Genomic DNA, 21,616 nt, shown 5'->3' with positions numbered 1-21,616 from the left:
AGAAAAGGCTTCGGAGAGAGATCTGGGTTCATTCTAGCTCTGACTCTTCCTAACTGTGGGGCATGGACAAATTAATTTCTTTTAGTTTCTGTCCTCTTATTTGCAGAGAGAGAGATAATATTGGCTAATCGCTGGGTCGCTGTAACAACAGTTAAAATAATCCTATACAAAGCATCTGGTAGAATACCTGGCAGAGACTAAATAAATAGTAAGTAGTAGCTATTTTATTATCAAGAAAACTTCTTTAACGTAAATACCTTCTTAGTATAAGAAAAGTTCCTCAATCTAGTTTAAGGTATGCTCATTAGCTAATCTTATTCCTACATTAAATATTTACACTGTACAAAACGACTAATGTAATCCATCTGATGAACACTATCCATTACATATCTGTTTCTAGAAATTTAAACTTAACATTATTTATCTGCATTTCTAGATAGATGTTAATTTTTGTCTTTAAATGCCATTGACTCTGTATTTGCTGAAGTCATGTATGCACAGAGGACTACTAAATACAAACCAGGTGCTACAAGGTACGAAGAAAGAATAGTAAGTTGCTATCCTCAAGGAACTGACAACTTCAGTGAGACAAACAGGTGTGACCTTCAAGTAACCATGGCCCAGATCTGGCAGAAGAGATGGAAATACTGGCAATGAAGTACCCAATTCTGGCCATGCATTTGCTGTAAGATGTTAAGTCACATGTTAGGGGAAGTTAACTCTGCAAACATTTTTTTAGGTGAGTTTTCTTAGGTGGGTTTCTTCTGTACAATACTATGCTTAAAATCAATTAAGACCAGTAGCAGCAACAGCATCCTAAGTGTTACAAAAGATTGGTCACTCTCAAAAGTCTTACTACTACACTTTGAACAGTCCCATCATTATTAAAGCATCATCAAACAAAAGTTCCTTTGTTATACACTGAGATGAATAATTTCAAACCATTTTCACGTGAGATGTTCTGGCTCAGATCTGCCCCAGCCTGGAAAATGAAGATTTCGAAAAGAAAATAGCTGGGGTTTTAAGAAAGATTTTTGTTAAAGGCAGGAAATAGTGATGAACATCTTCCAGGATTTCAGAAGTATTGGTGAATGCTTAAAAACAAACAAACAAACAAAAAAACCCCTACAAAGGCCTAAAGCCAGAGGAAAATGCATTTCACTTCATACACAGCACTGTGGGGAGAGAAAGAGTGGTGGGGCATGCACAACAAAAACCAGCCAGGTCATTTTTCAAATATTTCTCTATGAAGCAGACGCGTCTTGGGAGAAACATCCATACGAGTCTGTTGAGAAACAACAGTATAACGTGCACAGCGCTTTCTACGGCAGCTTTTACGGATGCTGTAAATACGTTACGGATGCACCTCGGAAAGATGACTTACTTCCCACGAGCCAGGCTCGCTGCCGAGCCCAAGAAGGTACACGCTGGTCCTTACCCCCTAGCTAGCTAGCCTATGGCTACATATTGCAGCAGCAGGTTGGATATTAAGAGGCTAATCGAAAGCCACCTATGAGCAGCAACACCAATTTAATCTCTGCCCTCCGCCTCTCCCCTCCCTCTTTCCATAAATCTCCAGATCGGAGTTGCAAAGAGACCGGGAACTCCAGCCGAGCGGCGAGGCCCTCCCTCCCCGCCCACTGGGTCCTCTCCCGGGCACGAAGTACTAGTCAAGCGTAAACTGCTCCCAAACATCCTCAGCAGGCTCCGCGGGGCGAGTGAGACCCGGTTTTCTCCCCCGGCTTCCAGAGGGGCCGGCAGGGATGACAAGTGGCGCGCGCGCGCACGGGGGCGGCGAGGGGGGCTCGCCGGAGACGACGACCTTCCCCCCGCCACCCCGCCCCTCGCTCCGAGCCTCAGCCCCGGCCTCCCGGAGCCGCATCTGGAGCCTCAGCCCCGGCCACGCACGAGCCGACCGATGTGCACCCGCCGCTTCCCACCGCGTGGCGGGCCCCCGCCCGCTCGCCGTCCCGGGGTTTTCCGCCGGCGGCCGAAGGTGGCGGGCGGCGGGTCTCGACCCCGAGGCAGCGACGCGCCGGAGGTGAGGCGAGCGGGGTCGAGAGGATGCTTCCCCACCGAGAAGCAGGAAGCCGCCCCAGCGGGCACATGCTTCCTCCCCGCCAGCCCCGGCCCGCCGGGAAGCCTCCGGCTGGGCGGCGGACGCGGTTCCCGCGGCCTCTCCTGCTGCCCCTGCCCCACCGGGGTTGCTTCTCACCTGTCCAAGAAGGTAGCGGCGACGCGCGAGGCTGGGAGCTGCGGCGACTCCGGCAGCGGCGGTGGCGGCGGAAGCGGTGGCGGCGGCAGACAATGGAGGAGTGAAGGACAGACACATTGACATCGACACACCGAGCCCGCCGCAGCCCCGCCTGCCGCCCCGCCCCGGCCCGCCCCCCGGCCCGCCCCTGGCGGAGGCCGCACCACTCCTTAAAAAATGGAGGGGGGTTAGCCAGAGCCAGACACCACTGCAAGCCCCAAAGCAGCCATTGCCGGGCACAGAACTTACAGAGAAGTAATTTAAATATTTCGTGTTCTTAAACATATAAATCAGGTTGGCCTTAGGAAACGTGTTAGAGGAATTTAACTCCCCCCGCCGTTTTTTGCCATTTGGTTTTTTCTTCCCAGGCCCCTCCAATGGGAGCCTTTGGGTGCCGCCTCCCGCAGCTCCTCCTACTGGCTGGGCCAATGACGCGCGAGAGGGGCGGGGACTGCCGCTGGGCTTGTAAAGACCGCCCTCCCGGCTCGCCGGAGCTCGCCGGCTGCTCGCCAGCCCGCGGGAGAGAGGGGAGAATTCGAACGCTTCCTCGGTGTTCCGGTCTGGAGCTGCCCCTTTGCGGCTGGCGTCCCTGACCCAGACACTTCGTTTCTTTTTAATACTTCCAGGGAAACAATAACCTTCAAGCTGGCGGAAGCAATGGTTCACATAAAGAAAGGCGAGCTGACCCCAGAGGAGAAGGCGCTGCTGGAAGTCATCGGGAAAGGTATGGGTGCTGGGCTGCTACGGAGGCGCTGCCGGCCTGGCCCGGGGGCGTGGCGGAGCCCGGGCGGCGGTTCTGCAAAGACCGGGAAACGGCGTTTCTCGCTTTGACGTGGGGCCGGTGGTGGGGGCGGAGAGGTGGGGAGGGACTAGCGCTGCCGGGACGGTCGCGGAGGTGGCCGAGGTTGGTCCTCAGAATCAGCGTTTGGAGAGGTACCCATTTCCCGGGCCCGGCTCAGATGACAAGGAGCGACCCCGGGGTGTGGGCTCCAGGGTGCGCGTTCAACATTTCTGAGGTGACGGCCGCCGCGCTCGGTCTCGGCGACCGCGGCCTGGCAGTTCCAGGTTCTTCGACCGGTGCGGAAAGCAGGAGCGCTTCGACTTCCGGAGGCCGAAAGCTCTGGATTCCTCGGCTGTCCCCGCCCCTGCCCGGGGGGGAGGGAGCTCGGAGGGGAAGGGTTCTTGATAAGGGCGCAGAACTAGTTCTGTAGCTTGTCCCCTTGAGGCTCCCGCGCCCGCGGCCTCCCCGCCGCCTTCCAGAAGCCCCGGCCGCCGCAGGAGCCCTAGGGAAGCCGGGGGGAGTCGGGCCGGCGTCCCCCCCTCAGCGCGCTCGGGGCGGCCGCGCTCTTCCCGCTTTTCCTTCCACTCCCCCGACGCGTGTCCCGCTTCCGCTGCTGCGAGTCGTGGGGCGGGAGACACAGGCCCCTGGCCCCGGGGACGAGCCGAAGCCGTGTTTCCCCCTCATTCCCTAGTGGGGGTCCCGGCGGAGTTCCCCGCTAAGTCCCGTTACCTGGCAGGTGACAGCAGGGTGACAGTGGCTTCACCTGCTCAGCGAGGGCGTGGGGACGGGGGTGCGTGGGCCTGCGGGTGAAGTTAACGTGGTTTTGAGGTCGAGCATGAGAAAGCCACGTGTGTCCTCGAATGGCAGAGGCCATAAAGGCTTCCCAGTCCCCAGTCTTCTAAGTAGCCAGGTTCAGATCTGGTTCCCCAGAGTGTGTGGCGAGTTAGCCCTTCACACTGACAAGGAAAGTCACAGTGTAAGAGGGAACAAATCGGATTTGAACTCAGCAGGTGGTGATGTGAGCCCACCCCGTCCAATCTCAACTTTAAGGCCGTCACAGCTGTATTTGTAATAAGCGTTCCCTGCCTAGAGTTGTGGGAGTTGGAGTTCTTATTTTTTTGTTCTGCACGGTTCTCGCCGACCTATTTGGCACTGCAGCCTTTCTGCTCTGCCTGTGTCTGGGTAGTTTCTGCTTGCCTTTGTGCTCTGGCACTCAGGTAAGCAAACACGTGAGTTCCAGCCGTATGCCAGGGGCAGTGCTGGGCGTAAAGGAGACAAAGGAAGGACTCACGATCCACCAGGGATGCAGATTTGTTTTTAAGCAATCCAGAGCTGTCACGTTCTTGGAAGCCTAAACAAGTGGGCAGTTTCAAAAAGTGGGTCTCTGAAAGGGGCAGGTGGGGGGCTGGAGGTGTCTTTGGATATATTCTTAGGTGTCCACTGGTTTTTATTTAAAGATTAAATATAAGAGAATACATGTGAATTTAATCGGGTTAGTGCTAGGGTATTTGTACGTGTGCGTCAAGTTGCACCAGTGTGCACGTTCTCTGCCTCACCGATTTTATGCGCCCAAGCAGATGAGAAGAGTACTGAGAGAGACTTAGTATGTGATCCATTCTTGTCAAGAGAAGGCCCCTGGGACATGGCTATACTTTCAAAAGTAATGGGGGACATGAAAAAATAACTAATGAATGTTAATATGAGTCAGGCATAATATTAACACTTTACATGTATTGTAACAACACAGGTCTGGTTTCGAGAATGTTCCCTCAGTCGTTTGCTGGTGATGTGACCTGCAGCAAGTTACTGTTGTTGCTCTTCAAGTTCTCTGCTTGAAAAATGGTACCCACCTCACAACATTATTGTGAGGATGCAATGAATTAGTATATGTAAAGCATTTAAAATACTATTTGTGTTGGCTGTTATTGTGGTAAATATGGTAATCTCCACTTCATAGACAAGAAAACCAAGGAACTGAGAAATTAGATAACTTGTCCAATGTCACATAGGTAATAAGTGGCAGAGCAGAAATACCGTCTGGCCCATAGTCCTAGAAATATGCTGGACTTGGAAATAAACTAAACAAAAAATGAAACCAGCACCATATAACAAGCCACACCATATTCACTTTGAGAGACAATTTAAGCAAAACATTATAATCTGTCAAGTTAATTTTAAATGTTACTGATTTTATAGTTTTGAGTGCATTTAATTTATAAAATAGTTTTTTGGGGGTTCGTATTTGAATAAAGGTTATAAGCAAAGCTTGTATTTATACTCATTAAAAACATTTTTAAAAGAGGTGGATGTTTTTGTTTTCCTCTTTTAATATATATATATATTTTAAATATATCTTCATTGATTTTAGAGAGAGGAAGGGAGAGGGAGAGAGAGATAGAAACATCAGTGATGAGAAAATCATTGATCTGCTGCAGCCTGCAACCCGGGCATGTGCCCTGACCGGGAATTGAACCCTGATCGCCTCGATCCTAGGTTGATGCTCAACCGCTGAGCCACGCCCGGCCGGGCTGGATAGGACTTTTTTGATATTGTTATTGGGCTCTTTTCCTCTTGACTACATTTCTCAATTTTGAGAACACTAGATTAGTCAGTGCTCAAACTTGGAACTAACAATACATTTTTAGCCAAGTGCAACCTATCATCTCGTTCAATGTGAAATAAACTCCACGCATTTTTGATTGTCTTCCTTCTGTCAGTCACTGCTCTCCTGAAATTAAGCAGACCATAAGTGGGACTCACAGTCGGAGAAGGCCGCACAGTGCCTCTGACACTTTTAGAACAGTTTCTTCTTCTGAGTGAATTCACATGCTAGGTATTCTGCAGGCTGTCTTTTTGTTAGAATGCCAGGAAGTTCCAGATGAAACTGAGCTGTTTCTTATGTACCCATTTAAATCATAGTTAATGACAATATCCATTTCACAACACTTAAGAAGAGAAAACTGAAATCGCTGAAGTGCCTGAACTGCCTTATATTACTTGTAAAGATTGACCCATTTGTCTAACTTATGATATTTTTCTTAAGCACTGAGGAAGCACTATTTCAAAATAAATTAAGCCTTCTTTAAGGCTATAAACCAGAATATCTTCCATTTACTTACTTTGTTTAGTACTTGAAATATCTGGAATCACTGTTGCTGACTTATAACAAAAAAGTAGTATTTTAATTTTTTTTCATTATTTGTATAAATGCAGCTATGAAATAGGTTTGGATAATAAGGTTTATTTATTTAGGTATGATTTAAGTATGACAAATGGTACACATTTAAAGTGTACACTTTTTAAAATCAGTTTTTGACTTAAGTATATACATCCATGAAACCATCACTACAGTCCAGATAATGAACAGTTCCATCACCCCAAAAGGTTCTTTGTGCCTTTTTATAATTTTTCACTTCCTCCACCACTGTCTCCAGGCAACCACTGATAGGTTTCTGGCTCTATTGATTAAATTTCTCTATTCTAGAATTTTATGGAAGTGGAACCATACAGCAAACACTCCTTTTTTTTTCATGACTTCTTTCACTTAGCATCGTGATTTTGAGGTTCATCTATGCTGTACCAATAGTCTGTTTCTTAATTTTTTCTTTTATTTTCATTGTATGGATATACCACTATTCGCTTACCCATTCACTTTGATGGACTTTACAGTTCCCAATCTTGGACTATGAAAAGAAGATCCTGCCTTAAGTTCCTGTATAATGAATAATATTATTTCTAGTATCTTCATGGTTTAGAAAGATTCAGGTTTACTAAAAATTATAGAGTTCAAAGAAAACATTAAATGTATAGTTACATTAACTCAAAGACTGAACAGGTTATGCAACATCTGTGGGCTTTATTTTTGTCATTTATAGAAACGACAGTTCTTTAGATATTCTGATTTTCAGGCAGTGATTCCTAATCCGAATTTAAGGCCATTTTGTTACAAAGTCTAAAAATAGAAGTAAGAGAACTTTTAGAAACGTCAGACTTAAACAGATTTTAGTATTTTAAAATACATGTTATAATTAGAGGTCTCTACTTTTTAAATATATTTATAGCTATATATCTATAAGTAAATCTAAACCCATATATTGTTATTTTTAAAATTTAGACACTTTATCCTCCCTCCCTCCCTCCCTCCTTCCTCCCTCCCTTTCCTCTTCTCCCCCCCTTCCACTCCACTCTGTCTAAAGAACAATTGAAAAAATATCCTTGGGCGAGGATTAAAAAAAAAAAAGGTTCCTGAGTTCGATTCGGGCCAAGGGCACCTACCTCGGTCGCAGGCTCCATCCCTGTGCCTGGTCAGGGCTCGTGCAGGAGGCAGCCATTTGATGTGTCTTTCTCACATTGATGTTTCTCCCTCCCCCCCCTCCGCCGCCCACTCTCTCTGAAAAGCAATGGAAAGAATATCCTTGGGTGAAGATTAAAAAAAAAATTAGACACTTTAAATATTTTATACATGATTTTACTTATATATACACATTATAGCAACTAACAAGACAAACAGTATTTGAAATACTTAACTTGAATATAGATTCCTTAAAACATCCCTTTTGGGGATCCTATGAAATGAATGAAGACCATATATACCCAAAATCTCATGGTTATCTGATGGATTGCTGGAAACAAATGTCCAAAGTTTTTTGTTTCTCCCCTTTCTTGGCAACATCTGCTTGTCTTCAGTAAGGGATCAATGGTCCCAATCTAGATATTAGAAATGTCACAATGATATTGTGCTGCTCTGAATATAAAATAACAAGAGCATCTAATATGCACTGAAGGGCTAGCATTAGGACAGGATCTTTGTCCTCTGAACCCTACAGGGTGGATACTACTATCTGCTTCACAGAGGACTTGTTCAATTTCATAGTAGTCCTGTAGTGTGGTAGAAGAGAAGGCACTAACAGCGAGAACATCACTGTTAGCACCATCTCTCCTCTGCTAAAATGCTGGTCTATCCAGACAAGTTGATTAGTCCCACCTTAATGAGGCAGGTTGGGTTGTGTTTTCTTTGGTTGAGCAACTTGGAAAAATTCTCAAAAGGAAAACAAATCATTACATATTACTTTCATCAGTTATACGTCTGTTAAGTTTTGTCTCCACTGAAAATAAATGTTGGCTCATTTCACATTCCCCTTATAGTAATGTATCCCCCAATCTTAAGAGTTTGTTAAATCAGATTTAACATACTTCTTTCCCAGAGTAAAGCGAAATAAGTCAGGCAGAGAAAGACAAGTATCACATGAGCTCACTTATAGGTGGAATCTAAAGACCATAATAAACTGATGAACAAAATAGATTCAGTGACATAGAAGCATGGAACAGACTGACAAATCTCAGAGGGAAAGTGGGGATAGAGGGGGGGTGGGGAGAGATTAACCAAAGAATTTATATGCATATATGCGTAACCCATGGACGAAGACAATAGTGTGGTGAAGGCCTGGGGGTGGGGGGGGAATGGGTGCAGGGTAGAAGGGGTTGGGGGGGGGGCACATCTGTAATATTTTCAACAATAAAGATAAATTTAAAAAATAAACTTAATTGCAAAATATTGTTTGAGAGTCTACTGTGGACAGTAAGGAATGAAAAAAGTAAAAATCCTGCCTGAGCCCTGTGTTTCACATTTCTATGCTATTCTAGACTATCAGTAATTTTCTACTAATGCCATTAAATTAGGAACAACAAATTAGAAATCATCACAAGTTTTCCTCTTTGGATATCTTGCCCATCTATTTTCTAAGATATGTTTTCATTCTCTATAAGCCAAAACCATTTCAGGAACAAATTTCTCATCCTATTCCCTGCATGCAGTGGTATGTTTGTTCACGCCTCACCTTTTATTGATTTCTTTTTAACTGCTCTCTAACAGGACAGATTTAATTTAGATTGTTGGCCATTGGGCTAAACAGTTTATAGAATCATTGGTCTGTTCTTTAACGTGAGCCAAATGTTTATGACTGTAATCTTTATCCCCCCCTAATATGTAGCAGGCCTCAGCATGCTCATGATCCCTGTAGTATTCTTCCTTTACTGCATAATCATCTCCTGATCAGATGGAAAATAACCTGTTATTCCTTGGAGGACACTGGGATTCAGCTGAAGCATCTTCCTCAAGTGAAATTGGGGTGTGGGAGTTTTTGTTCTGTTTCAATGCCACTCTAAAGATGTTTGTGAGAAAGTCTGTGGTAAGAAGTCACAGGTAGGAGTAAGGTTCTATGCTGCTTACATGCTTTCCCTTCTCATTCTGTAGCATTGCAGATGGGGTAGAGGGTCAGACAGTGTACTATTTGCAAAATAGCTGCTGTCACAATCCAGGGACTTGGAAATCATTCACTTGATATTTCTCCAGCAGAGCTATTTCTCTGTCAATCTAGGAGACATTTCTCTGTTGTAAGTTGGTGTAGAGCAAGCATTTGACTTGCCTAAGAAGCAGGTCAGGGAGAGAGAGAAGTATGCTTATCTTTATTCTGCATTCCAGAATGCTAGTCTGGAAGACTAGCAGAACTTAGCACATTCTTGAACTATAATTCTAAATTTAAAGAGAAGAAATAACTCCTAGTTGGGGGTGCTCCTATTTTATGTCCTTTTGGAAGAGAGGCTTATCTCATCCTTTCTCCCTGAGAACATTCAGTTTCATTGTTCTCTTCCCTGTCAAACCAGAATCATTTTGGCAGAACTTGTGGCTGACTCGTTTATGATGATAATAGCAACATTCTCTCCTGCAGCTACTTGCTTCTATCAGTATGCCTCACAGAAGACTGGAAAAACCTGACAGTTGTGGCCCAATTACAGCTCATTTTCTAATTTATAGAGGACTGACCTTCAGGATTACATCAGAGGACTTTAGCATGAGAGTCTAAATACTGATCATAGGGTACTTTTATATAGTATCAGGCTTTAAAGATATGTTTACCTGAGCATTTCCAAACCAAGAATGCTATTACAAGCATGTCATCAATTCACAGGGCCTAATGGTGACAAAGTATATGAATACTGACTGTATTTTGAACACCAATTATTACGTTGACTGGTATTTAAGCTTTAAGTGATGGGTTGGACTAGATGCCCCTTAAGATTTGTTTCAGTAGTAAGAGTCTTACACTTTGTGGTTATTGTATTACTGCCAAAAGGAAAATGTGGCCGATTTAATATAACCTAAGGTCAGTGGAAATAAAAACAAGATGGAGCTATTTTAGTTTCTATAAATCTTTTATTCCAGATAATTTCTTGGTAGAATAAATAGTGTGTGATTGATACTTTATTTCATAACAACCTAACCTGACTAGTATTAATTTTACAGATAAGCCTTTAATTTGTTTCCCCCACGTTAGATTTTTTCCTATTCTAATGATAAATAACCTTTTTTTTTTTTTTTAGGTAGTGTCCAAGAAGCTGGAACACTATTAGCCAGCAAGAATGTTCGTGTCAACTGTTTGGATGAGGTAAAAATTTAAAAAGTTTAATAAAGTGTTTTACTGCCTGTGAGAGTGGACTATATATAAAATCTAGTAAGAGTTGTTTTTCTAGCCCTGGCCAGTGTGGCCCCGCGGTTAGCGCGTGGGGCGGTGCACGGAAGGGTCTCCTGGGCTGAGGCTCCATCCCTGGCCCCTGTGGGGGCAAGTGCGGGAGTCAGCCAACCAGTGTGTCCCTCTCACTGATGTTTCTCCTCGTCTCTCCCTTCCGCTCTCTTTAAAAGAAAAAATCTAATGAAAAAAATATCCTTGTGTGAGGACTAACAAAAAAGAATTGTTCTTCTAGAATCTGTGCTCAAGTTATACTAATACTAAACCAAGTGTAGGCAGACAGGTCACAAAAGGTAAGAACCTGTTTAATTGTATTAGTAATCAAATAAGTGCAAATCAAACCTAAATTATAACATTTCTTGTGAAATGTGGGAAACATTGGACTTTTATATGTTAATGGATTAAGTGTAAATTGGCATCAGTTTTTGAGAAAATATTAGAATTTGTGTTATTTTTATTTTCATTTATTTATTTATTTTTTAATATATCTTTATTGACTTCAGAGAGAGGAAAGGAGAGGGAGAGAGAGATAGAAACATCAATGATGAGAGAGTCATTGATTGGCTGCCGCCCGCAACCCGGGCATGTGCCCTGACCGGGAATTGAACCCTGATTGCCTGGATCCTAGGTTGATGCTTAACCGCTGAGCGACGCCCAGCCGGGCAGAATTTGTGTTATTTTTAAACATATGTCCTTTTGGTCCTGCAACTCTACTTCTAGGGAAAGCTAACTATACCTACACTCAGCTTTCTAGATAGAACATTTGCTATCCAAAATAACTCTGAGATGATGGTAATGTGTATTCTGAGGTGTCCAATACCAGCCTTATCTGTGTGTGGTTATTGTGTTATACAGCACAGTTCTGCTGCTAGAAAGTTAACTCAACTTCAGTTTCTTGTGCAGAAGGAAGAGGGGTTTTATTAACCCTTTACCCACACATGTATAGCAAACTTATATCAGACAAAATAAAGTTTAAAATAAAGAAATATCTAATAGATCAAAACTCTTTCTTATAAATTAATAATCTACCGAGAACATACCAGTCTTAAGCCTTCACTTATAAGCATATAAGCTTTGATGTTCATTAAAAAAAAAAAAAAAAAATGAGAAATTTGTAAGACCATAGTAGAAACTTTCAGGAAACAACAGATTAAGTAGAAAAAAAGTAATTCAGGGGCAGAAAATTTGGATAACTTAATTAGCAGTCTGTGTGCTGTGTTTAAGACAGAAAAAAACAGTACATTTTTTTACATGGAACATTGATAATTAGTCTATGTATTGTACTGTTTTATAAAAGAAATTTTAGCTAATTTCACACAAATTCACCAAACATAATAGAATACATTGAAAATGAACAAAAATATGATCCAAATAGTAAAACATGTAACCTGAAATATTTTAAAAATTTTAAATAATTCTTGGTAAAAGATGAAATAGAGTGAGAAACTTCCTACTATTTAGGACTGAAAACACTACATTTATCAAAAAATTTGATATGGGAAAAAATACTGTATTATAAACATGACACAAATAGGTTCAGAGATTACACAGCAAGCGGCATGATTGGGATAGCTCACTACCTCTTTGGAAAAAAGCTCTCTCATTGGTTGACTCTGAAAACCAATCACTGCTAAGAAGACAACTGGTAAACAAGAAACACCAAAAAGCAAAAGGAAAAAGAAACACAAAAGCATTTTATTTTTATGAGAAAAAGGTAGTGTCGGGAAACAGGGAGGCAGACAGATAAATAGGTTGATGTGATTAACAGAGGTGACAGTTAAAACACAAGCAGACATAAAATGAGGACAGTTTGTAATATAAGACCCAAAAGCTTTGGAGACTACATTGTTAGTCTCCATATGCTTTTGCATATCCAATGAAATATCCAACCTCCTATGTACTGGGTACCTAATACTATTTGGTAGATAAAAGAATAAGCTGTTCCAAGTTAATTTTCTCAGTAACCAAGAATATTCTAAGTTTTACAAGTGCTGGAGTTTCAAAGTTGTTTTGAATGAAAACCTCTTAAAACATATAATCTCTCACTTTAGTAAACTTTAGAATGCTGACATAATTTGAATTGGTCCTGATGATTCAAGACTATTATTTTGAACATAAGCCATCAATATTCTCAGGGGACTGTTGATGTGAGAATTATGGGGAAGATGGGACCTTTCAGGTGGTTGTACAAGAGGCAACTTAATGGGAGTAGTCAAAGTTTCTTGAGAGTAGTAATGGAAAAATGGTAAGATTATAACTTTAAAACTCCCCTAGTTGGGTGTGTCTATAAGGATGTGGCACTTAAATGTTGGGAGTGGTTTTGGTGGGTGTGGGTAGTCAGAATCTCTTTGTACAGAAGCACCTTTAAGGGAGTAGGAATGGACTATACAGTCACTACCTTTTGAATGAGGCAAAAATGTATTCAGAGCATGACCAGGGTGATAACCCCTAAAGGATGATATAACTACATAAGAAGCTAGTGTGTAGCCTGGTGGGCAGTCACTCAGCAATCCCATCCTACCATGACAGGTTGTCTAGCTCAGAGTGAATAATCCCAAGACTACAGCACTGTCCTATAATTAAAGAAAAAAATTAAATCAGCTTTCAGTACAATGTGATAATATGCTTACAAGCAAAGATGTGAAAAGCTTATATTACAGACTGTCTTCGCTTTATGTCTGCTTCACCTCTGTTAATCACATCAACCTATTTATCTGTCTGCCTCCGTTTCCTGACACTACCTTTTTCTCATTAAAAAAAATGCTTTTGTGTTTCTTTTTTGCTTTTGCTTTTTGGTGTTTCTTGTTTACCAGCTGTCTTCTTAGCAGTGATTTGTTTTCAGAGTCAACCAATGAGAGAGCTTCTCAATGTAAATACTACCAACCATTCCTCCATATTTATATAAGACCACAGTCTTGTATATATGACCAAGTCATATATATGATCAAAGTATAAATGTAGTTTGGGAGAGCATTGTTTTAAAAATGAGACCACTGTAATGTACATTTCCTGCATCTTGCTTTTCTCATACTTTATTCAATTTTTCCCTTGGTAGGAATTCTATTTGTTTTGAGATTTTTTCTGTATTATTATTTTTTAATGCATTTGTATCTGTGTGTTTATTTGTTTCCCCAGGAACTAAGTATGTGTGGTAGAAATGAGAGCCCTGGTAACCTGGGTTCTGGTCTCTGCCCTGGTCATTTGACTAGTTATATGAGGTTGGGCAAGTCTTCTCTGAGTTTGTTTGCTAATCTGTAGAAAAACAAAAACCAATAAGACCATCTTCCTCAGCAGTTCATGGAAAATGCAGGTGGGGAAGTGAATATAAAAATACTTTACAGATTATAAAGTTAATTTTATTAATTCATGTTTGTTTTATGTTTTTAATTTAATTGCAGGAGTTGCTCATAGGTTGGTGAAAAGGCAAATAAGTAAACTTAATACATTTTTTCCTTTCTGTTACAGAATGGAATGACTCCTCTAATGCATGCTGCATATAAAGGAAAACTTGATATGTGCAAATTACTTTTGCGACATGGGGCTGATGTAAACTGTCATCAACATGAACATGGATACACAGCCCTCATGTTTGCTGCGCTTTCTGGTGAAGTTTTAGTATTTATTCTAATATATTACTATTAGTAATTACCTACACAAATTTGTTAGAAGTACATATATACTTTTAAATGCAATGCATTTTTATTATAGTAATTTTAAGGTCAATTCTAATAGAAAATAATGGTGGGGATTGGTTTTTCAAAAGTTATTACATATGAAATGTATAGTTATTTTGGTAATTTTTTTAGTTATTAAAATCAATTGATTCTTTATATTGACAATATACAGTGTGGGGCAAAAGTAGATTTGCTGTTGTGAGTATGCGAAACACAGAGTTTATTTTTGTATTGTTATTATTTTCCATATGAACAAGTGTAAACATAGTTTTGCCCCCCCCGTATTTTGTGTAGAGTTGTGGAGCTGGATCAGTTATTCTTTCAGGTTGGTTCCCTTGATGTTGTCTGTCTTGTTGTTCTCTTGAGAAAACAACTGCTCTGCTGGAGTGCATGTTTGCTGCACTGGCATTTAGGTACTAAATGGGACTATCCATTTAGAAATTTATTTTGATTTATGTTGCTTATTATTTGCTGAATAAAGACAGTTGGGAAATATTATCTAAAATTAAGTGGAGTTATCTAAAATTGTTGCCATTTTTTAAGGAAATGAAGATGTACTATAATATCATACTTTAAAGGCAGTAATCTGTATTTTTATAGTCCTGGAATAGAAAAGCATTCCTAAGCATTACATAAAATACAGAATTCAAAAAGGACAACATTGACCAATTTGACCACATATAATTTTAAAATTTCTATATATAGAATATACCATATATAGAGTTAAAACACAAGTGGAAAACTAAGGAAAATATATATTACATGTCTTAAAGGTCGTATTATTATAAATGAAAAGGTCTTATAAATCAATTGGAAATGGCAAATACTGCAGTAGAAAATTAAACAGAAAATTGAAAAGAACAAAAGCAATACAACTGGCTAACAAACAGATTATTTTTCACTTACCACTTTGGCAGAGTGACAATGCCCAGCATTAGCACAGGAACCTCTGCACTATTTTGGAGTGTACACATTAGCCCAGCCTTGCTGGAAGGCAGCCTGGCAAAGTGCATTTAACATATGTGTAACCTTTGCTCCCGCAGTGTTTTCCTGGAGCTGTTCCTCAGGAAATTGTAGTTCACGTTGCAAAAATTAATGGAAAATGCTGTTCACTAAGTGTAGTTTATAATAGCCGAATATCTGTAGTAGAATAAATGTAAAGGATGGTTACAGACAAAAAAATGTAGAAAGGTAGACCCCCAACTGTTAATAGTTATCCCAGGGCCTGAAGGTGTAAAGGATGGGTTAGTAGATATTAAGTAGACTTCTATTCACTTTTGTCTTTGTTTTGATATTTTTTTGTTTGTTTTGACTTTGTACTAAGCATTATCATTAGGAAAAATATATTTTGTTCTGTTATAAAAAAAATAAAGGTGATATTTCTATTCAGTTTTTATATTGCCTGATGTGTTTTCCAGAGAATAAGTTTAATTTCTAGTGGGTTCTTCTAGCATTTTACTCTTTATGATTTATATATGAAAACCTAAAAGTTTGTGGGGAAAAGAGGTACAGATAGGGCGACGTTTGAATTGTACCCTCCTTAACATTAACAAATATGTTCCCTTTTAAAAACCTAGGTAGTAAAGACATCACCTGGGTAATGTTGGAGGCTGGAGCTGAGACAGATGTTGTCAACTCAGTAGGAAGAACAGCAGCTCAGATGGCAGCCTTTGTGGGTAAGTTATTTTATGGCAGTTTCACATGAGGTTGTACCCCAAATTTTCTCAATGGGAAGAATGTCACTTTGCTTCTCAAAAAACAAATACTGTTGTGTTTTTTTTTTAACTGTTTATAGCCCACTAGGTTTTGTCTGACTCAATGGAATACCCACGGCACTTTGGAGGTGAACGAGCTATTTTAAATGTCCACTTTGTGAGACATAAAGAATGGTGGAGCTGTTTTAGTTGTAGTTAGATACTTTGAATGAGTATATTTTATTTTCTAAGGAAAGTAGTGTAACCTAATGTTTAAGAACATCAATTGCAGAGTCAGCAGTCCTCAGTTTACATTCTGGCTGTGCTACTCAATAGCATGTTCCTTACTGATTCTGACCTTCAGCTTCCTTATTGTAACATGTTACATGCTTACTGAAAGGATTAAATGAAATGATAGAGCTTTATGTGTAGCACTAAATAAATGCCATCAGTTACTGCTGTTAATTATAATTACAATAATGTAATTCTTTCATAGGAGGGAGCATTAATAATAATATACAGCTGCTTCATTATCATCCTCATCAACCACAAATATTTATTGTGTGTGCCTAATATTTCGTGATGTGTTAATCCTGTTACTGTACATAATATAGAGGGTTTAGAAGAGAATGGGAGTGAATATTTGATCACTGGTGTTTTGGCCACACTAAATTGGCAGGCAGAAGAGTCCATTGATAGAAAAACTATAAACATCCGATATACAGGGAGCACCGTAAGTGGCCTTGTGGGGACTAATAATTCATTAAACAAATACTTAATGTTCACAACCTATATACCAAACTTCACTCTAGGTGCTTTTGTTATATTGGTGAACAAGAGAGGCTGTTCATGTGTTCATGGCACTTGAGGATAATAGCAGTGATGGGCATTGTGAAATAGTCTACTCCAAGGGACTACTTACAGCTCCATAGAAATACATCAAGAAGGGATCTTCTATCCTTATTCTAAGGGGCGTTCAAGAGAAATAAAATTTAAATTGAGATAGAATGGGAATTAATCAGATATGGGGTATTGAAACTATATATTTTGTTAAATTTTACGGTCAAATTATCATGAAACTACTACCAGTAGCTACCATTGATTAAGTAAGACAGTCACTGAGTCACTTTATGACAGCTCTGTGAGAACAAATATTATTTTAATTCAATTTCAGCAGGGTTGGAGAAAAGTATGGCATTTGCTGTGCAAACTTCAGAGAAATATTTATCTCCAATAGCTGTTGATTTATTTCTTTTTCTTGTCATTTTTATTAGTCTCCTGGGTTTTAATAGCTATTCAATTTTATCTTATTTTCTATTTGAATTAGCTTCAGGCTTCAAAGTAACAAGAAATAGTAATAGTGATAATTGGCATGTGTTATCATTTTAATGGAAATATTTTTAGCCTTTCATTTTTTATTATGATTTGCTCTTGGTTTTATTATTGCATTAATGCCACTCTTTGTCTTAAATTTTAGTTCTACTTTTTCTGATATTATAGCCATTCCTGATTCCTTTTTTGTTTTTAGCATTTTGTCAATAAACTCTTTACCCATCCCTTTGTTTTCAATTTTTATTATTTCATTTTAGTAGTGTAACTACTATTACACCTAGATATTTATTAACATGTAGGTGGGTTCTGTTTTATAACCCAAAAGATATTCTTGCTCTTTTAAAAGGTTTCATTCTGCTTATGCATATTTCATATAATTACTGATAAACTTGATTGCACTCCTCTTTTACTCAGTTTTTTACTCTGTATTTTACTTGGTGGTGGTGGTGGTGGTGGTGGTGGTGGTGGTGGTGGTGGGGGGGGGGTGTGTGTGTGTGTGTGTGTGTGTGTGTGTGTGTGTGTGTGTGTGTGTGTGTGTGTGTGTGTGTGTGTGTGTGTCTGTGTGTGTGTGTGTCTGTGTGTGTGTGTGTCTGTGTGTGTGTGTGTGTCTGTGTGTGTGTGTCTGTGTCTGTGTGTCTGTGTCTGTGTGTCTGTGTGTGTGTGTGTGTGTGTATTTCCTCAATGTGATTGACCTGGTCATGTTATAGAGTACATTTTATTTCTTTTATTAACTTGAACTTTCAAGAATGTTTTTCATTCCACTAGTGCTTACTTTCCTATTCACAACACTCCCAATTAAACCCATAGTTCTCAGCTATCATCTAAAAACAAGAACAAAACTATACCCTGTGCCCCACCCCCAAAACCCTGTATTTGCCCGTTTATCCACCCCAAAAAGAGGAAACCTTAAAACTCATTCATTTCTTCACATCCTCTGTTTTGGTTTTTTAGGCAACAGGCCTTTTCTTTCCTCTTCTGTCACTTCCTAGCTGTGAACTTTGCTGAGAGAGATTAGTATTTTTAGTACCAAAATGTACTAAAGTGTACCTCATAGTGTGTTACTTCTCCTTCAGTACTTCTCATGGTCTATAGTACAATTCTTCAGTCATGCTTTCTCCACCCATTTGGATGATCTCTGCTGCCAAGGGCTGTTGGTCTCCACTGTTTCCTCTTTCTCCTCACTCCATCTAGACATCTCTGTTCTCATTTAGGTTTTAGTGACAGGACCTTCTCAGATGGTATGTAGGTTGTATATGATTTGAAACTCATCATAACCAAAACTATCTTTTTCTCTGGAGAACACGAGTCATATCTTGGGCAGTTTCATGATTCATGTATCATTGTTCTTTTCTTGAAATCACATGTAGAAGTTACTCCACAGTTTTCCTAATCCTGGTTTTGCACATGGGAGTTTGATTTCTTTTTCTTTATAAATTTTTCATTCTCATTATGGAAGCCTGTTTCAATTTCAGTTTATCCCTGAAAGTTAAAAAAAAAAAAAAAAAAATCTTTTTTCTAGGATGTGTCTAGTTGTGTATGTGTTCTCATTAATCCTGTCCAGGACTGACTGAGGGAGCCCATTCAATCTAGAAGACTCAAGTCTGGTGATAGTAATCACTGGAGCAAAGTGGTGCACTGGTTCCCCCTACTCCCAGCATTTATTTTGTGTATTAATGGTACTGCTTTATTAGTATGTATTCAGAATTCGTAAATTAAAAACCAGTAAAACTACTGAATAGTTTTGATTATAAAAGTCTAAATATAAATTAAGTAAAATATATTTATAATGATAAATTATAAATGTAAATTATTAGCAGATTAGACTAAAATGTCAAAATAATTTCAGCACTACCTAAAATGAAAGAGATTAATCTTATAAAAAGTAAAGTAATATTTTTCCTTCTCACAAAAGTGTAATCTTAAGAAATGCCTAGTCCTGTGACAGTGTCATTGTTATGTAGCCAGTATTTTTAATATTTTCAACTCCTAACAGGGCTATTTCTGACTATACTATTGGGGGACTGATGAGAAGATAAAAGTTAAATGCTAATTCCTCGTTTTCCTCTCACCCCTTTATCTTTAAATCTTACGTCTATTTTAATACTTTTTAGGAGCTGTTTTACAACTTTTCTTTTAGAACCATATGTATCACTAGACACAGTTTAGCGAAGTAGCATGGGGATGTATCAGAAGCCATAATGTGGATTACAGGCTTATGAGAGCAAAAGCTTTTTCTCTAATGCATTTCACAGAGCCCAGCTTTTCTCAAATTCCAGGGGAGGGGAGATTAGGTTACTAATATGAATAGTAATTATGACAAAAGTTCTATAGAATATATTTAAGTTTCTATATAACAAAAGCGAGATGTGACTAGGGAATAATGACCATTACTTGTGTAGGGTGGAAGAAGAGACATTTAAGTTACATGCAACCTTTGTAAAATATTTAGGGTAAAAAATTGTAAGTTGAACACTGCTTTTTTTGTAATCCACATAATCTTTATACATATTAGGGATTCTGTGTCTTTAGAAGATTTTTTCCCTCGACTTTACAAAGCATGCTTATAACCTTTTACTTCTCCACCTCTACTCTCCTTTCCTGAAAATTAAAGATGTTAATGCATGTTTATCGCACAAGAAAACAGAGCAACATAAAAAAAATTTGGAAAATGCCTTACTGTAATAAAATACCAAATTTCCTGTTTTTCTGTTAAAAGGTCAACATGATTGTGTAACTGTAATCAACAATTTCTTTCCTCGAGAGAGATTGGATTATTACACTAAACCCCAGGGACTGGATAAAGAGCCGAAACTGCCCCCAAAGTTGGCAGGCCCACTGCACAAAGTTATCACCACAACAAATCTTCATCCTGTCAAGGTAGTGTAGTGTCTGTTATATTTGCTTTTTATTTAAAAATTGCTTCAGACTCTAAACTGCTCTTCTTATATAGGATCATAATTGTACTGGGTTGGGTCTTGTAGATGCAGAGCTTGCAATGGGCTCTCTTACTCAGTTGACAGAGTGAAGGAGTGCTCTCATTTGAAACCTGGAACATAGTGAGGACAGGAGAGAGGAAGACAACTTAGGTAAAGGGGTGGATGCAGCTGAAGCCTAGCTTCCACTTCGTCTCACAGGGAACTCTGGACTGTTAATGACTCTGGAGAGGCAAGGAGGGCAGGCTCTCACATCAGTCATTGGCTGAGGCCTGTCCCCAGAGGAAAAGGACAGCCTTCCAGATAGTGCCAAGTCTGGTGGCTCCCTGGGGAAGGAGGCAGCTCTGAGCGCATAGCAGCCAATATTCCCAGCAGCAGGGACCTGGTACACAGGCCTATAAAGAGGATCTGGGCGGGGCACCAACAGCGTCTACTCTGATAGCTGTCCTACGAAATGTTCTGAAATGCAATCATGAACACATTTTTTTAAGGCAAGTAGCTATTTGATGACTTTAAGTAATACAGTTCTTCCAGTACTTATTCATATCACACAGATTTTCAAACTTTGACAACTAACCCAGAAGTTCAAATGGCTTAACTGGGAGACTTCAAGAGCTGTTCTGAACTATTTTCACTGCTATTTTCATATTTTATATACAACTCTTTTGTTTGTTTATAAAGTAAATTTTAATCAACCAAATGAGTATAATTTCTTTAATGATTCACTACAGAAAATTCCACATGTGCTACAATAATGCTGTTCTTGATCAGATTTCAATGTCTCTTGTAGTCTTCATTCATAATATATAGATTTATAGTAATTCAGAGCTGTTTGGTGAACAGGACAGTACACTGGGTCAAAAACTGAGGTTTTTCCCTTAATACATGGTGGTGTTACAATGTAGTGAAATAGATTTCCTTAGAAGTCTATTACAAAAGAAGAATCTCTATAGTAAACTCAACACCATTAAAATAAGTAGACAATTCTCACAAACTCTTTTGATGGTACACGCTAATTTGAAGATATAAGTTCAAAATTGTATAGAACCTTATTTATTGATTCATTCCTTTGCAATGTAGACTTTGAAGCTCAAGAAACAAACGAACAAAATATACCTGTCATGTGACCCTTCACCCAAATTAATTTTCTGGGCCATCAAGAAAGATGATGAACTAGCAGATTTTTACCATAAGACAGACAAGTAGAGTCTATCTTGATTTTATTTTTCAAAATTCAAATGTTTTACTTAACATTCTGAAAAAACCACTAGAGGCAAACTTGTGATCCTAAGTGGGCAAAGAAGAAATTCAGCTGTGAATCACATGTTTGTATTTCTACTGGAGATTACAAAGGTCTTATAATTTAACCTTTAAAAAATATTTAGCCTCTTCTACATCAGCGCTTCTTGTCCACCCAGCACA

General features: G+C 39.7%; 2 protein-coding genes across 4 annotated transcripts in view; one reads left to right on the top strand and one right to left on the bottom strand.

Moving 5' to 3' along the window:
• The window catches only part of BZW2 (basic leucine zipper and W2 domains 2), a 55,383-nt gene extending 53,082 nt beyond the window's left edge, over positions 1 to 2,301 (bottom strand). Inside the window, exon 1 of the mRNA XM_016218848.2 lies at positions 2,216 to 2,301. The gene's annotated coding sequence lies outside the window, so the exon portion shown is untranslated. The remainder of the gene's footprint in view (positions 1 to 2,215) is intronic.
• Positions 2,302 to 2,778: 477 nt separating this feature from the next.
• The window catches only part of ANKMY2 (ankyrin repeat and MYND domain containing 2), a 30,491-nt gene continuing 11,653 nt past the window's right edge, over positions 2,779 to 21,616 (top strand). Inside the window, exons 1-5 of one of the 3 annotated variants that reach the window (XM_016218860.2) lie at positions 2,779 to 2,978; positions 10,416 to 10,480; positions 14,027 to 14,165; positions 15,813 to 15,911; positions 19,978 to 20,138. In XM_016218860.2, the coding sequence (XP_016074346.2) occupies positions 2,912 to 2,978; positions 10,416 to 10,480; positions 14,027 to 14,165; positions 15,813 to 15,911; positions 19,978 to 20,138 (531 nt within the window). In that variant the 5' untranslated portion in view covers positions 2,779 to 2,911. Of the gene's footprint in view, positions 2,979 to 10,415; positions 10,481 to 13,475; positions 13,872 to 14,026; positions 14,166 to 15,812; positions 15,912 to 19,977; positions 20,139 to 21,616 lie in introns of those variants that run through there. The other 2 variants (XM_016218859.2, XM_016218861.2) reach the window with 2 other exon arrangements.

The sequence above is a fragment of the Miniopterus natalensis genome, chromosome 10 (assembly GCF_054644295.1).
Source record: "Miniopterus natalensis isolate mMinNat1 chromosome 10, mMinNat1.hap1, whole genome shotgun sequence".
NCBI lineage: Eukaryota > Metazoa > Chordata > Mammalia > Chiroptera > Miniopteridae > Miniopterus > Miniopterus natalensis.
Note: the sequence above shows the minus strand (reverse complement) of the source record. Positions and strands in the feature narration are given on the sequence as shown.